This window comes from Tursiops truncatus, chromosome 7 (genome assembly GCF_011762595.2).
Source record: "Tursiops truncatus isolate mTurTru1 chromosome 7, mTurTru1.mat.Y, whole genome shotgun sequence".
NCBI classification, from domain to species: Eukaryota; Metazoa; Chordata; class Mammalia; order Artiodactyla; family Delphinidae; genus Tursiops; species Tursiops truncatus.
In genome coordinates, this window is record NC_047040.1 from 60,633,101 (window position 1) to 60,648,477 (window position 15,377).

Consider the following 15,377-nt stretch of genomic DNA (forward strand, 5'->3'; position numbering starts at 1 on the left):
AAAAAGAAATTGATGTCTTAAATGATATTTTCCCCTCACCAAAAATAAAAAGGGCCAATTTAGAGAAATGACTATCACTAAAGGAATGGCTCCTTTAAAAGTCCATTAGTTTCCAGCGATTTGGGAGAAAAATGCAAACAGGCCATAAAACAGCATGCCTTCTAGACATGATGCATAACATAAAGTGATGCATGCAACTTAAACAAGGCAAGACTTAATGGTAACTTCCTTACCCCAGTATTCAGAAAAAACTGAAGTGTACAGACAAAGATACAGACACCCAAAATATTCTTAATCCCTTCTTATAGAAAAATACACATTTTTCATAGTATATAAAACAAACAGCAAATGCTTTCCCCTAACCTGTCACTTTTAACATTATATACCAGCAGCTGAACGTGCGTATTTCATGCTATTACATTTGTAAAACTTTTTGAAGATCATCACTGCCATCTTCTGGTTAAATTTTACCATAAATGACCCCAATCCCAAGTATCTTTTAAAAATAATTTTTCAATGTACAATATTAAGTGACCAATATATTTTATGTCGTGCTGCAAGCCCTTCTTTTAATAGTTTACTGAAAAGAAAGTAAGTTCCTAGTTATATAGAAACCAATCTAAAGAAATATGTATTTAATTAAAAGTCTGTGTTTTTGGAATAGTCACATTCACTGAACCCTTAAAATTATGTTTAAATGTTTATATATGCTTCAGTAAAAAGTGGGTTTGCTCATCTAACAAAATGCACAAGTATAGTATAATGAATTACATCTTAAACATAGGTACAAAACTGATCGTCCTTATTTTTCAATGCCAAATTCTATTGGAAACCAATAAAAAGATTAGAAGAAAAAAATCATAGCTAGAATGTTTGTTTCCTGAGATACAGTGGTTAATTCTTGCTCAAATTTCAAAAGACCATAAAAACACAATAAAAGGTTTCTAATTTTGTGATTAAATCTCTCAGAAACAATGCTAAAACCAGATTGCCTTCATATAATTCACATCATGATACCATTGTGCTAGGGGCTGCATGTATAACTCATAGCTAAACAAGACTTGTATCTGAAGTAAAAGAATATTAATGTCCCCTAATTTCTCTTAGGTTACATTTTTCCTCATCTTTTTGTCCACCACTCACTGTGAGGCTTCCCCTAGGCGTCTAAGTTCCAACTGATACAGGACAGTGGTTTGTCTACTACATTGTAAGCACAAATATGTTTATTAAATTATTTAGTATAAATTACTAAATATTTAGTAGTATAAATTTACTACTAAATATTTAGTAGTATAAATTTAATAAATTTATACTACTACAATGTTTTCATATTAAAGATTTCCAAAGAAGAAATTTTGAATTCTTTAAATTACAAAGTTAACTTCAGGCTTAGGAAAATAATTTTTCTAAGTATACATACAGGAAAGATTTGAGAAAAACAGTAATATTCCTATCAATCTAATTATTTGTGATAAATTATAAAATTCTTTTCCAGTTAATGTTTTTTCCCCTTTCTGGTAACTTCAAATATCTATGATTCCACTTAATACGTTCATCACCAGTATCTTAATTGGTTAAGACTACATTAAAAGAAAAATACGTTACCTCAAATCCTTTATGAAAACAGGTTAAATAGTAATTATACATACATAAATACACTAAACTAGCCAATTCTCAAATAAAAAGTTTCAGAAATAAAAAATAAGTTACACGGGTGATGCAACCAAATTATCACTGTTTCTCAGCCAGAAGCAAGATAAATCACCATAACTTCAAATTTGTAATTAGATAAAAATCTCCATCCCAGAACTATATTCTTTCAACCAAAGATAGTTTTCAAGCCAGCTGATAAGAGACTAATTAAGGACTCAATGTTATTATCTGGCCCACCAAATTCATCTTTCAATAATAAATAATCTATACCACAGAAGGGACAAACCTGGAAGAAGAAAAATTACTATCACTGAAAAAGGAGGAATGTTAACAGGAAAAAAGGGAAAGGTAGTACTAAAATATGGTACTACCATATTTTAACCCAGTTAGTCTAGAAAAATCAAAGAATACAGTAATTGCACAATAAGGCAATGTCACTATATTCCCAGACTCCAATAAATGACCCCCCCAAATGAATACAAGCATGCATTCAGGGAGGTTAAAAAAAAACTAAATAACTCATAGTCTCTCAAATCTCAGAAAGGGTTTAATTCTAGAGTTCATTTTTAAAGATGGTTTAAGAGTACAATCAGCTTTAGAAATAACATAAGCTATTATTAATTAGCTTTTGCCAAATATCTGAGATATGATTTGCATAGTAAGAACAGTGATTCAATCAGATTACCTTTACTCCACAGTTCTGTATATAAAATAGCCTAAAACAAGGCTTTAAAAATGGTACAAAAGATTTAATATTAACATATATGAGTTAATCATGTGAATGTTTTTAAACTTCTTAGAAGTTTGGAGCAAAGATACCTATTTCTTTCTTAGAAAACCAAGGAAGAAATGTAAACTGAAAGACAGATCTACACCATGGCATTCACTGATCATGAAAGTAATACTGAAAGGCTGTGACTCTGATTCTTTAGGACAGAAAGACAACCAAGAACCATGAAGGCCTTTCCTGCTAGCTTAGATCTTGGCCTCCCAAGGATATAAAATTAACACTACTGCCATTTAGCCTGTGAAGGAACAACCAGAAATTTTAAAACCACAAAGGACCTGGGAATGCACCTAGATTTAGAAACCAGAGTTAAGTCTGAGTCAACCACTCAGAACTATACCGAAGTCTCAGAGATGAACAAGGATGGTGCACAGTTCATTTTTTTTTTTTTTTTTTTTTTTTTTTTTTGTGGTACGCGGGCCTCTCACTGTTGTGGCCTCTCCCGTTGTGGAGCACAGGCTCCGGACGCGCAGGCTCAGCGGCCATGGCTCACGGGCCCAGCCGCTCCGCGGCATGTGGGATCTTCCTAGACCGGGGCACGAACCCACGTCCCCTGCTTCGGCAGGCGGACTCTCAACCACTGCGCCACCAGGGAAGCCCTCAATTACTTTTTAAGAGAAAAAAGTCTCTAGCAAGAAGGGGCTCTTGCCAGGAAGAAGAACCTAGAAAAGGTGGACAGCCAAAGAAAGTAAATGTAGGAAGTGGGAGTACTGGCAGAGCACAAATGGGAAGAGAGAGCTTCTGAGATAACCAAAAGTTGTGAGGCCCCTTGTAGCTCATCTATCTATGATACTCAGCACTCAAACACAGTCCAAGTTACACAGTAATGCCCTCTTGTGGATACAAGTGCTCCTAGGCTGGAATATTAACATTTAAATATCTGTTTAATTTTTCATACTTACTCTTTTTGTCCTGAAAGACAAACCTTAATTCTCTGACACAGATGTAGAGAACAAACGTATGGACACCAGGGGGGAAAGTGGCGAGGGGGGCAGGTGGTAGTGGTGTGATGAATTGGGAGATTGGCATTGACATATATACACTAATATGTATAAAATGGATAACTAATAAGAACCTGCTGTATAAAAAAATAAATAAAATTCAATTTAAAAAACCCTTAATTCTCTGAAATATTAGTTTCTCCTTTTCATATGACCCCTTCTCCTGATAACTTTAAATATCCTCCCCTTACCTGCTCTAAATGTTTCCTTTATTCTCTTCAATGTAATTCAGAGCATCAGATAAATTTTTTTAAAGAAATTAATAAAAATAAAATTTTATAGCATTAAAATACTATAAGGAACTGTTCTTAAAATTAGGCTAAACTTGAAAAAAATGACTTGATAACATGGAAATCATTCTATCTAAAAATCAGACTTACTAGTTAGAGAAATAAGTGCTAGGGATGTGATGTACAACATGATGACTAGAGTTAACACTGTTGTATGATATGTAAGAAACTTTAAGAGAGCAGATCCTAAGAGTTCTCATCACAAGGAGAAATTATTTTTCTTTTCTTTTTATTGTATCTATGAGATGATGGATGTTAACCAAACCTACTGTAGTAATCATTTCACTATATATATAAATTAAACCATCATGCTATACACTTTAAACTTACACAGTGATGTATGTCAATTATTTCTCAATAAAACTGGAAAAATCAGATTTAAAATATTCAAAAGTTACAAGAGAGGGAAATAAATGAAGCAATACTTGACTACTGAACTTCTTTTGTTTATTCCTAATAAAAAAATTGATTATCACACCAATCGATGTACTGTGCCCTACTGATACAGACTCAGGCTACAGAGTAATGGACAAAACCTATTTTCATCTCTTTACAAGATGGTTAAAACAGTAGTTATACATACAAAAAGAGATTCACTTTATTTATTTTTAGACCATCAGTGTTTACTAACTCCACATTTGATAAAACATGTCTTGAAAGTTGTGCCTAAAATTAACTTTCTGAAGACTGGCCACTTAAATTTTGTTAAAAAAAAAAATCAAGCCATACTTCTTTTGTGAAATATTCAAATTTCAATTTCCACTATGCATTTTCCTGAAATTTAAACAAGATTTTGTTGGTACTGCTTTTAAAGCAGATGGCTTTTATTTGGTCTTACCAGGTGGAAAGACACATGACCTAATAATAATTGAACAAACATTTAAGTGTCTAGTCTGTGCTGGACACCAGGGATAAAAATGTAATATACTGTCCCTGCTCTCAAGGATCTCTGACAAAAAACAATCAAATGATCAAATAAATAAGAATCTACCAGCAAAGAGAAGCTAAGAGAGGTTTTATTAGCTGTCTCTTTTTTAAAAAATGAATTCTTTTCAGCAGAAGTTTTTTAAAAAAGGGAAAAAGTCCATTTTAGGTAAAACCAGACTGATGCTTTTAATAAATCCTCTTGAATATTTTAGTGGTGTTTTTATACTTACTTCTACAATTTAAAAATATTTAATGAATACATTTGTAGTGAAAAGAAAAACAAGTATCCATCCTGGGTCGTGATATAAAATGTATTTTTATTGTTACTGTCAAGAAAGTTTGATAGCCACTGCTTTCACCTGTATCCTGTATTCTCCAGGCCTTATTTTAAATAAATACAGGAAAGATCTTTAGACATTTGTGAGAAAACAGAAGGTGGAAAACTGCACAACTCATTTAATGAGGATACTATAACCATTGTAATAAAACCAGACGAAATACAGTAAAAGGAAAAAAACTATAGGTCTGACTCTCTTATGAGTATAGATGAACTCCTAAATAAAATATTAGCAATATATAAGAAAAATATTCTCATAACTAAAATGGGTTTATTCCAGAATGTAAGCATGCTTTGAAAACCTACCAATATAAATTATCATATTAATACATCAAAAGGGAAAAAAAAGCATATGATCATCTCAAAATACTAGGAGACCTATGAGTTTGTCGTACATATTTTGGTGATTTTAAAGGATGTCAAAATTCTTTGTGAATGTGGGCTGGACTTAGTGACTCTCTTTCCATAGACAGAAGGTGGCAGAAGCAATGTCCTCTGACTTCCAAGGGTAAGGATAAAAGGATAGCTTCCTTCCGGCTCTCTTTGTCTTTGGATTGCTCACATTGGGAGAAGCCAGCTGACATGCTGCAAGGATACTCAAGCAGTTAGTTCTATGGAATGGCCCACGTGGGTAGGAATTCAGGCCTCCCACTAACAACCAACACCAACCTGCTGGCCACGTGACTGAGCAAATCACATGGCTGGTAAAGCAAATCCTCAAGCCCCAATCAAGCCTTCAGACGACTACAGCTCTGACTGACATCTTGACTTCAACCCCATGAGAGACCCTGAGCCAGAACCACTGAGCTAAGCTATTGCCAAATTCCTGACTGGCAGAAACTGTGAGAGATAATAAACGTTTATTATTGTTTAAAAAAAATATCAAACCGATACAAAAATAGAAAACTTGAATGGACTATAACCATTAGAAAAACTTGAAATGGTGAGTAACTCCTGCTCTCCACTATCCTCTGGGGAAAAAAAGCATAATCTGAGGCAGTTTTACAGTTGAATTCCACCAAGTATTTAAGGAACAGGTAATATCTATCTTTTACAGCTGTTCTACAAAATAGCAAAAGAGAAAGCTATCCAATTTATTTTAAAACCATAACCATGGTGGCCACTGAACATGAACAGCACAAGAAAATTATAGGCAAATTTCATTTATGAGCATATACACAAAAACCCTAAATAAAATATTATATAATCTATTCTTTAAATACATGGAAAAATTCATCTGCCACACCTGGATATGACTATTAGTAACTAAAGTGAAAAAAATTAAGTATGTTTTTTGCTTTTCTAACAGGAAATGCATTCAGGGTAACCAAATAGCCCTAGTTACTGAGGGAAACCTCCCCTTTACAGAAGAATTTCAGTCAATAAATGTAGAAGGAATGATGGAATTATAAAAATAATTAAATAACTGATTTGGAAAAGATTCATCAGTAAGTATTAAAACTACTTGGTAAAAAGTTGACAGAGAAATGAATATTTCCATGGTACCAAAGTATCACCTCCAGATATTACTTGCTAGTCCAAAGGGAAAAAAAGTAACTACAATGGAGAAGCCTGGCTGTCACAATTGTAACCCAGCAATCAATCTTGACATCACTGATAACAACCCAGACATATGTGCTACTGATGTGATACAATATGAAGTACACAGAATCATCTATGAGATCTTCTTGCCAAAGAGGTTCAACCTGAAGCTAATCAAGCTTTTAAAATCTAATTTCCAGTTTAGAGAAAATATAAAGGATAGAGGAACAAAAGCTTAAATGTGAGAAAACCCTCAGAAAAACCCAAGAGGCGAGACATTCTAGAGACCAATTGGCCCACTCTCCTCAACCAGTCGATGACATGGGGCAAAAAGGAGTATGTGTGTGGAGGATCTTCTAGATTTAGAAAGACTAAAAACATACAACTAAATGCAACATATAGTACAGGAAGGTTTTCAGGGGAAGCTTAAGAAACTAATTTTTTTTGAGGGGAAGAAAAATTTTGTGAAGCTATGGCTATTTTGAAAAAGATGAAAAAAGAAGGGGCCATTTTCTATAAAAGAAATTAGAATATACTAATATAAAGCCACAGTAATTAAAACTGTGTGTTAATAGTATAGAATCAGACAAATGGGTCAACAGTGAACATACAGAGCCCAAAAATGCCCATGAATATATGAGAACTGACTGAATGACAAAGTTGGCATCAGAATATCAGTGCAGGAAAGATGGACTATGTTTTAACAAATGGTATTGAGAAAATTAGTTAACTATATGGAGAAAAATTAGGCTGGATCCCTACCTCATATTATATTCAAAAATATAACACAAATATCTAAAGGTGAAGGATAAAATAATAGAGAAAATGTAGGAGAATATATTTGTATCCTGAAAGTAGGAAAGGATTTCTTTTCAAAGAAAACCAAAAAAAAAAAAAAAAAAGGTTATAAATGGTAGATCTGACCATTATCAAAATAAAGGATGTGAACACATCAAAATGAAGGATTCTGTTCAATAGAAGATACTATGATGGACGCAATCTAAATGTCCATTGACAAAGGAATGGATAAAGAAGATGTGGTACATACATACAACAGAATATTACTTAGCCATAAAAAAGAACAAAATAATGTCATTTGCAGCAACATGGATGGACCTAGACAGTGTCATACTGAATGAAGTCAGACAAAGACAAATATCATATGATATTGCTTATATGTAGAATCTAAAAAAAAATGGTACAAATAAACTTATTTACAAAACAGAAATAGAGTCACAGATGTAGAAAACAAACTTATGGTTACTGGGGCCAGGGGGCAGGGGGGGAGAAAAGGGGAGGGATAAGTTGGGAGATTGGGATTGACACATACACACTACTGTATATAAAATAGATAACTAATATGGGCCTACTCTATAGCACAGGGAACTCTTCTCAATACTCTGTAATGACCTATATGGAAAAAGAATCTATAAAAGAGTGGAGATATATATATGCATAACTGATTCACTTTGCTGTACAGCAGAAACTAACACAACATTTTAAATCAACTATACGCCAACAAAAATTAACAAAAAAAATACTATGAACAGTTAGTAGATGATAGACTAGAAGAAGGTATTTTTTAGAAGACTAAAACAGACAAAGAAGTCCTCCCTTAAGTACAAGCAACTCCTACAGCAAGGTAAAGAACCCTAATAGTAAAGGGGCAAAGGACATGAACATGCAATTCGTAGAAGGGAAAATCTGAATGGTAAATAGTTATATGAAGAAATGGTCAATCTCACTGTAAACAGATAAATGTATATTATGACATTTTGACATACTACTTTACACTCATCAAGTAGACAAAAACTAAAAAGTTGGATAATATCAAGTTATGTGGATATAGTGAAACAGTTACTTTCTCATACACTGGTAGCAGGAGCATAAACTTACAGTCATTCTTGAGAGTGGTATGTAGAACCTAATAAATGTAAGTCAGCCTACACACAATAAAATAGCAAGTCAATTCCTCAGCATACATTCCAGAGAAACTCTTCCACAGTCCTTTCAAGGGAAAAGAATATGTTCTTTGCAGTGTTGCTTGGAATAGCAAAGCAAAGAGACAGAAGCAATCTAAGTGCTTATCACTGGGGAACAGATAAGTAAAATATAGTATATAACAGAATATTGTGTACCAGTCAGAAGTGAATAACTAGATCTATATGTAACAACATGGGTAAATCTCAAATACAATGCTGCTTGAAAAAAAGGAAAAAACAGAGTGAGACATATAGTACAATGCCATTTATGTATATAAAACATACACACTTAGATATATGAAATCTTAAAAAATGTCAACACATGTTGGACAGATCAAAAGGACGTATGTTAAAAATCCAAGAATGGGTACTTAATGCAAGACTGGAAAGGACAATGGAATTGGAGATGGGAAATGAGGGTGAAACACACACACACACCACACACACACACCACACACACATACACGAACATACAACTAAAGAACAGTCTTTCAAGAACAGGTGATGGAAGTGGGCCATAAACTGAGAAATCTGAGCAAGAGAATTTAGTGAAACTGAAGTCCTAAAAAGAACAGAAAAGGGAAAAAAAAATCCTACAGGAAAAAAACAAAGCTAAAGGCTCATAAAAAAATGATCACTTAAAGACTATATAGCTGGGCTTCCCTGGTGGTGCAGTGGTTAAGAATCTGCCTGCCAATGCAGGGGACACGGGTTTGATCCCTGGCCCAGTAAGATCCCACATGCCATGGAGCAACTAAGCCCATGTGCCACAACTACTGAGCCTGTACTCTAGAGCCCGCGTGCCACAACTACTGAAGCCCGCGCGCCTAGAGCCCGTGCTCTGCAACAAGAGAAGCCACCGCAATGAGAAGCCCGTGCACTGCAACAAAGAGTAGCCCCCGCTTGCCACAACCAGAGAAAAGCCCGCGCGCAGCAACGAAGACCCAATGCAGCCAAAAATAAAATAAAATAAATAAATTTATTTTTTAAAAAAGGACTATATAGCTAACAAGCAACTTGGTTTAGTTACTAGGGTATTTTTTTAACAAGATAAAAGTATTCTAATTCATTTACTTTTAAAATTGCAATACGCCACGGAAGCTTATAAAGACATAAAAATTAAAGTACTTTAGTCTTCACATTTTACCAATAAGGAAAAGGCAAATAAGCTGAAAGTAATAACAATGAAGCCGACCATGAAAGTAACCAGCTTTTTCATCTTGAAACCTTTTAGAAATTGTAGCTCTAAGACAGTTATATTGCAGTTTACAATAGGCATACAGCAGATACTACTTCTGGTATTTGTCCCCTGGACTAGATGGAATTAGCCCACAAACTAACCCTGAAATTTTAGGTCCTTAAATGACAAAGCCCATGTCAAACTAAAATACTATGTAACAGCACCCAGCTCAGAATTATTTTAAGTAAGCATTTAATGCTTTCTTATATGTAACCAGATTGTCCTCAATACCTCTATTATTTCAGCTTTTTGGTCTAGTATTGCTTTAAAGTGAACAGCCCAGAAAAAGAACAAGAATAAGTGAAACTGCTGCCATAATAAGCTACAAATATTATTTCCCTTATTAGCATTGAGAGCAGAAGGCTGTAAGCTTCTCCTTCCACTCCTATACCTTTGAATACTGATATACTTTTAGAACTTTGATTCACTATACCTCTCTTCAACCTATAGAAAGGATTATAGAGTTAAGATCAGTAATCACAGTCATTTTTGGGCTTAACATAGTATGGCACAGATAACTTGTTCAACAAATGTTTGTTGAAATAAATTACTGATTTAACAAGAAAAGTCAATTGGTTTATGTTAATAAATATAGTCTTGCAGCTCTTCTGAACAAACCAAATAACCATATATTAGCACATCTGAAAAAAGTCAATTCCAAATGAATTATAAGATTAATGATTTTTAAGAGGCACAAATAAGAAAAATATACAAAATACATTAAATCAACTCATCTCACGTATGTCTGGGCTGAATAAGATATATGCCTATCTCTTATAAATGGATATATTCTTATCCTTACCAATGGGGGATTCTGGAGTTAGCCCCATGCTTTGAAGCAATGCTTCAGCTTCTCTTCTTTTTTTTTCAAGATCTGATTCTTCTTGCACAGGAGCAGCTGCTTCCTTCTTCTGATCAGTCTAAATTTTTTAAGTTAAAAATTTAAATTTACATATGGTATGAAACATTTCTGTTTGCAAAAAATATAAATTTTTTAAATAACATGCTAATACTGTATACTTCTGGAGGTAGACTTAGTTTTGAATACACATTATAGTCATTAAATGAAAATCATTCTCAATAGAGTTTTAGTAAGAATCTACAAATGATATGTATTAAATTGATCCTTAAAAAAAATTTTTTTAATTTATTTAATTTATTTATTTTTGGCTGCACTGGGTCTTTGTTGCGGTGCGCAGGCTTCTCATTGCAGTGGCTAGTCTTATAGCAGAGTATGGGCTCTAGGCACGCGGGCTTCAGTGGTTGTGGTACGTGGGCTCAGTAGTTGTGGCTTGCAGGCTCAGTAGTTGTGGCGCACGGGCTTAGTTGCTCCACGGCATGTGGGATCTTCCCTGACCAGGGCTCGAACCCGTGTCCCCTGCATTAGCAGGCAGATTCTTAACCACTGCACCACCAGGGAAGCCCTAAATTGATCCATTTTTATATGTAATCAAGGAGTTCTCACAAAAATTTTCTGAACAGATAAATTCAAAAAGCATAGTCAATTTCTATTTATTTACAACATGAAATTGCTATCCATGGTCAGGAATTGTGGAAATCTCACAAATACATAAATACCACAACACTATGAAGAAAAAAAAAAGACTGAATCATTTAAGAGATAACAAATTTTAAATAAATGAACAATCTGATTCGTTGAAAAAGTACAAGTACCTCAAACTTCTTTATGAAGTCTTCAGTGTCTTTATTCAACTTTATGTAAAGGATGTTTGTCAAAAATTCATCTGGAGACAGGTTTTGTTTTTATTTTATAAACTACAGGTCTTATTTTTATGATGATAAACACACGGTTTGGTTTGGTAAAATTAAAATTTACTCTTGCATAGCACAAAACATTTTTTGTCATTGAAATTTTTGCCAACGTTTATTTCAGCCATTTATAGTTTTAGCAAAATCTTCCAGTTAAACTAGATAAGCCTCAACACTCTCAGATTATCCAAAACATCTCAAGTGAAATTTAAGCCTTCAAGGAAAAAGTTTTATATATACACCTCAAAAGTCTTTTTCAGCTAGACAACTATTACTCATACAATCGTCTGCAGTAAATTTTGTTAGTCATAATATTCTGATACCATTTTAACTTAAAGAAGTCATCAGAAAATTTCATCAAAATAGCCAAACACACTATATTATCAAGTAGACACTTTACCTGTATATAACAATATATTAGTAGACTCACTGTTTAATAGTATTATAATTGTAATGTCTCTGGTAATGTTTGATAACCTTTAAATCAGATAAAAAGCATGTAATAGACATCCCTTAGGGCCACCTATGGCCATCTTTAGAAAACAAAAACCAAATTTGCACTCAGCCCTGAAGGGTTTAAGGCTACACATACTAGTTTGGAATGGCTCTGCCAGTCTGACTCATGCTTCTATCTGTTGGCTTTTCATCAAATGGAGAACTTTAAGGTCCAACCCTCTTATAATAATGGATCACAAAAAGGTTCAGAATAAACTAGAAAATTCTTCAAGTACAGGCCTTTACAGTATCATAGCAATGCTGCACATAAATTGCACCTTCGGTTTTTCTTTTTCCCTAAGAGATTCCTGGAAGTCTTGGCTATTGTTTAGGCTATCACATAGAAAAACTTCGTACTGTCACAATGAGAACCAACTATCTTAACACTGGCCATTTAAAACATCTATGATAAAAGTATACAAATCTGCCTAAACAGTTTCCATAGAGATAAATGTACATTTCAATACAGGAGAAAGTAAAATATCTCCAGCTCAGGGTCAATGTATATTTGCCATACATGATGAAATGGTGATGCCAAAAATCAGAAGATGTAAGTACCTAGTCCACCTTTACAATAGTATCAAACCCACTACTTGGTAAAGATATTTCAATGACTAACTCATAATAAAGGAGATACGATCAGTTAAATAATCCCCTAATCAATTAATAATCTATGCTATATTTCTCTTTGCCATTATTTATTCCAACAACTAGCAGTTCCGACGAGTAAAATATTCAGGTAAGTTCAAAGTCCAAACTAAGTTATGATGTATATGCCATGTTTTATGAGCTACTACAAGGCAGATGCCCCTTACTTTATATAATAAACATATCCCTAGAAGACTAAATATGCATATTGAACTTTTCACCTAAAGTGCTATATTTGCAGTCACAACTGCTGGAATTTTAACTATTCTAAAAGTATTACATAAAGGTATGAGTACTTAAAATCCAATTATTTTATATTATCTTTTAAAAAAATCAAACATACTTCTTTTTTTTTCCTTTCTTCTTCTTTCCTCTTCTTTTCCTCTCTTATTTGAGCCAACCGCTGCTTCTTACGTTCCAACTCTGCCTTTAATTCACTTTTGTCAGACATGTTTGCGACCTTAAGAAGCATATAATCATTTACAATCATTATTACATTGGTAAAAGCAGCACTCTTTAAAAAAAATTAGTCTTTCAAGAAGAGAACTGTCTCGAGAGGCCATGTAGTTCAATACTATCTAAAGAGAACATATAAACTCTACTTTTAAAATAACGGAAGCACATATATTACTAAGACCTGAAAAAATTTATCAATATAAACAAACGTGTACAAAAAATGAATAACCAGAATTGAGCATAGTAACTAGCACCAGTAAGCTCTTTAATGTTCACATGCTCAAATTCAACACAATATCTCTGGCTCTTAGAACAGAGGACACGGGCTGGCATTAAAAGCTAAGCTATATGACACAGATCAAATCTGCTATCAGAGTTTTGCATTCATTCCTAGAAATTTGATAAAACAGGCGGTCACACAGAAAATTTCTATAAATTCTAAAACTACCATGTAATAGTAATATTAAGAAGAAGCAAAACACAAATATTACCACCAATAACTATTAAATATACTTAAAGTAAGTACGTTTTTAGTCAAAGCCCAACAAAAAAGTCTGACCGGATAACTACATACAGCTGTCAGGTCCGCTCAACCTCCTAGAGGCCGGAGCCTCCATGATTGACGCGTTCACTTTCTTAAAACTCCAAGGAAGAGAAAGTCTCAGGAATTTTGTGCTACAACCTCCGCGTTCGGGTACTTTCAAACACACACCAAGTAAAGGAAAACGCTGTCAACGCAAGTAATAGCGACTTTTATTTATAAAATGGAGTAAGGCGAAAAGCAGTCACTTCTCCCCTGGGGTCACGGCCAAGAGGGAGCGGTGCAGAATAGGTCCGGGGGAGGAGGTCTCGAACTAGCCTCGAGGCTCCTCGGGGCACCTCTGGAGGGTCCAGAAGGGAAGGGAGTGGACTCGTCTCCCCTGGCCTCCCTGAGTCACCGCACCTGGTTCTCCCCGCCTCTCCTTCCCGGAGCCCGGCCCGGGCGGCGCTGTCAGCAGGAACTGCCAAGCCGCCCTTAGAGTCCCGACGTGAGACACAGCAGACAGAAGGGCCTAGAGGGAAGGACAGTCAACCCACCTGTTAGATGGTGGGATGGGGAAGGGTCCACCTGCCAGCAACTTTCCAGTAACGTCCCTCTCCTTTGCCCCCAAAGGCAACGGTCGCGGCCACTAGCTCCGCAGCTTTCCCCAAGCACACAAAGAGGGATGGGCGGCGGCTGCTACGGCGAGAGCTGAGGGACAAATGGCTTCACCACAACGAGGTCGCTCCCAGAAAGAAAGGGAGGGGCCCTGCTGCGGGGAACTGTAGCCCCTCTGTGACTTACCTGTGTAAAGCAGAAGCCGAGAGATGAGACAAAGAATCCGCCCAGGGTCCCGAAGTGTTTCCGCTTTGCCAAAACCTGTAAGACTAAACCTAGTAGCCTGGGGCTAGGTAAGCAAACACCGCCCCCCCGCCTTAAGGATTGACTCGACCAGGGAGAACTACAAGCCCCAGCTACAAGGAAAACCTGCGTACGGCGAGCAATGCACTCTGGGAGTTGTGGTCAACGGTAGTCGCAAAGTATGCTGGGACATGTAGTGTTCCCTAGTCTTTCGATTTTCCCACTTTGAGGCCTTCCTTCAAGATTCCAAAGAGAAGCTTCCAGCAGTTCTCCTTAATGTAGTCTTGTCCGCTGGTCATTGCTCACAATGTTGTATGTGTTATATCTTAAGATCTTTGACTCAACATTGGCCGAATGTTTAAGAAGTGTTATTTTCAAGTGGTGAACCTATGTATTACACTGAACATTTGGTGAACACTTTCTAGGATATTTATACCAGTATTAGAAAGAAAACGCCTTACAGAGGTTTAAGCAAAATCTAGAATACAAAATCTAAATTTTGAAAATGTAGTGTAACCTCATCTGTCAAAAAAATGTGAGAAATTGTCTTTAATTAGAAAGAGATTTGTAAATCTTTACTCAGTTTTCACTAGTGTTCGTGGTTGTAAACTGGCTTCATTGGGGTGTTACAGTTATGAAAATTAGCAAGAAAACCTCTGATTCCTGTATTTCCTCCCAAATTTCTTTAAATGTAAGTTTCTTTAAATATTCCATGTATACATGGAATATTTATTTGAGCCTGCAAATAAAATGATAACTGTTGCAATCAATGAATCAATAAGAATATGTTAATCAGCATAGCAAATAATTCCTCAGTGTTTTGTTGCAGTGTGGTAGGTAGCATTTGGGTTTTATCTCAAAGAATTTT

General features: G+C 35.2%; 1 protein-coding gene across 7 annotated transcripts in view; it reads right to left on the reverse strand.

Moving 5' to 3' along the window:
* DYNC1I2 (dynein cytoplasmic 1 intermediate chain 2) overlaps nt 1–14,602 on the reverse strand; it is a 50,651-nt gene extending 36,049 nt beyond the window's left edge. For 3 of the 7 annotated variants that reach the window (XM_033860019.2, XM_033860016.2, XM_073807575.1), the window contains exons 1-3: nt 14,206–14,362; nt 13,016–13,132; nt 10,562–10,679 (exon numbers count right to left, since the gene is read on the reverse strand). In XM_033860019.2, coding sequence (XP_033715910.1) covers nt 10,562–10,679; nt 13,016–13,123 — 226 coding nt within the window. In that variant the 5' untranslated portion in view covers nt 13,124–13,132; nt 14,206–14,362. Of the gene's footprint in view, nt 1–10,561; nt 10,680–13,015; nt 13,133–14,071; nt 14,181–14,205; nt 14,364–14,452 lie in introns of those variants that run through there. The other 4 variants (XM_073807574.1, XM_073807573.1, XM_033860018.2 and 1 more) reach the window with 3 other exon arrangements.
* Nucleotides 14,603–15,377: the final 775 nt, after the last annotated feature.